Below are 376 nucleotides of genomic sequence, written 5' to 3'. Positions count from 1 at the left end.
CTGTCTGTATATAATATAATATCCGGCATGACAGCAAAAGAAAAGAAAGACCAACAAGGAAGCCGGCAGGGCCAGGAGGACGCCTACCAGAGTCCACTGGTGTCCACACTGAAGGGTATCTTCGGCAGGGGGCCAAGGGGGTCCAAGGGGGGGATACCCAATTCAGGGATCCCTGACACAAGGAGGGGGCGGGCAGCTTCCAGGGCCTGTACGATAATATCCGCCACACCATTGTTGCCGGGAGGGTCGATGCATCCCTCTGCCGGGCATATGATTCACGTCTTTACTTCTCTTTCCATTACCACTGGTATTACTCTTTGAGTCTGTATTAGTATGATTATCATCACCGCCAATTTTAATTCCATCATATATATAA

General features: G+C 49.7%; 1 protein-coding gene across 1 annotated transcript in view; it reads right to left on the bottom strand.

Annotated features, from left to right (window-relative positions):
• Positions 1-376, bottom strand: part of LOC119586609 — a 6,572-nt gene that overhangs the window by 4,190 nt on the left and 2,006 nt on the right. Inside the window, exon 3 of the mRNA XM_037935359.1 lies at positions 88-259. Coding sequence (XP_037791287.1) covers positions 88-259 — 172 coding nt within the window. The remainder of the gene's footprint in view (positions 1-87; positions 260-376) is intronic.

This window comes from Penaeus monodon, chromosome 21, assembly GCF_015228065.2.
Source record: "Penaeus monodon isolate SGIC_2016 chromosome 21, NSTDA_Pmon_1, whole genome shotgun sequence".
In the NCBI taxonomy this organism is placed as follows: domain Eukaryota; kingdom Metazoa; phylum Arthropoda; class Malacostraca; order Decapoda; family Penaeidae; genus Penaeus; species Penaeus monodon.
Note: the sequence above shows the minus strand (reverse complement) of the source record. Positions and strands in the feature narration are given on the sequence as shown.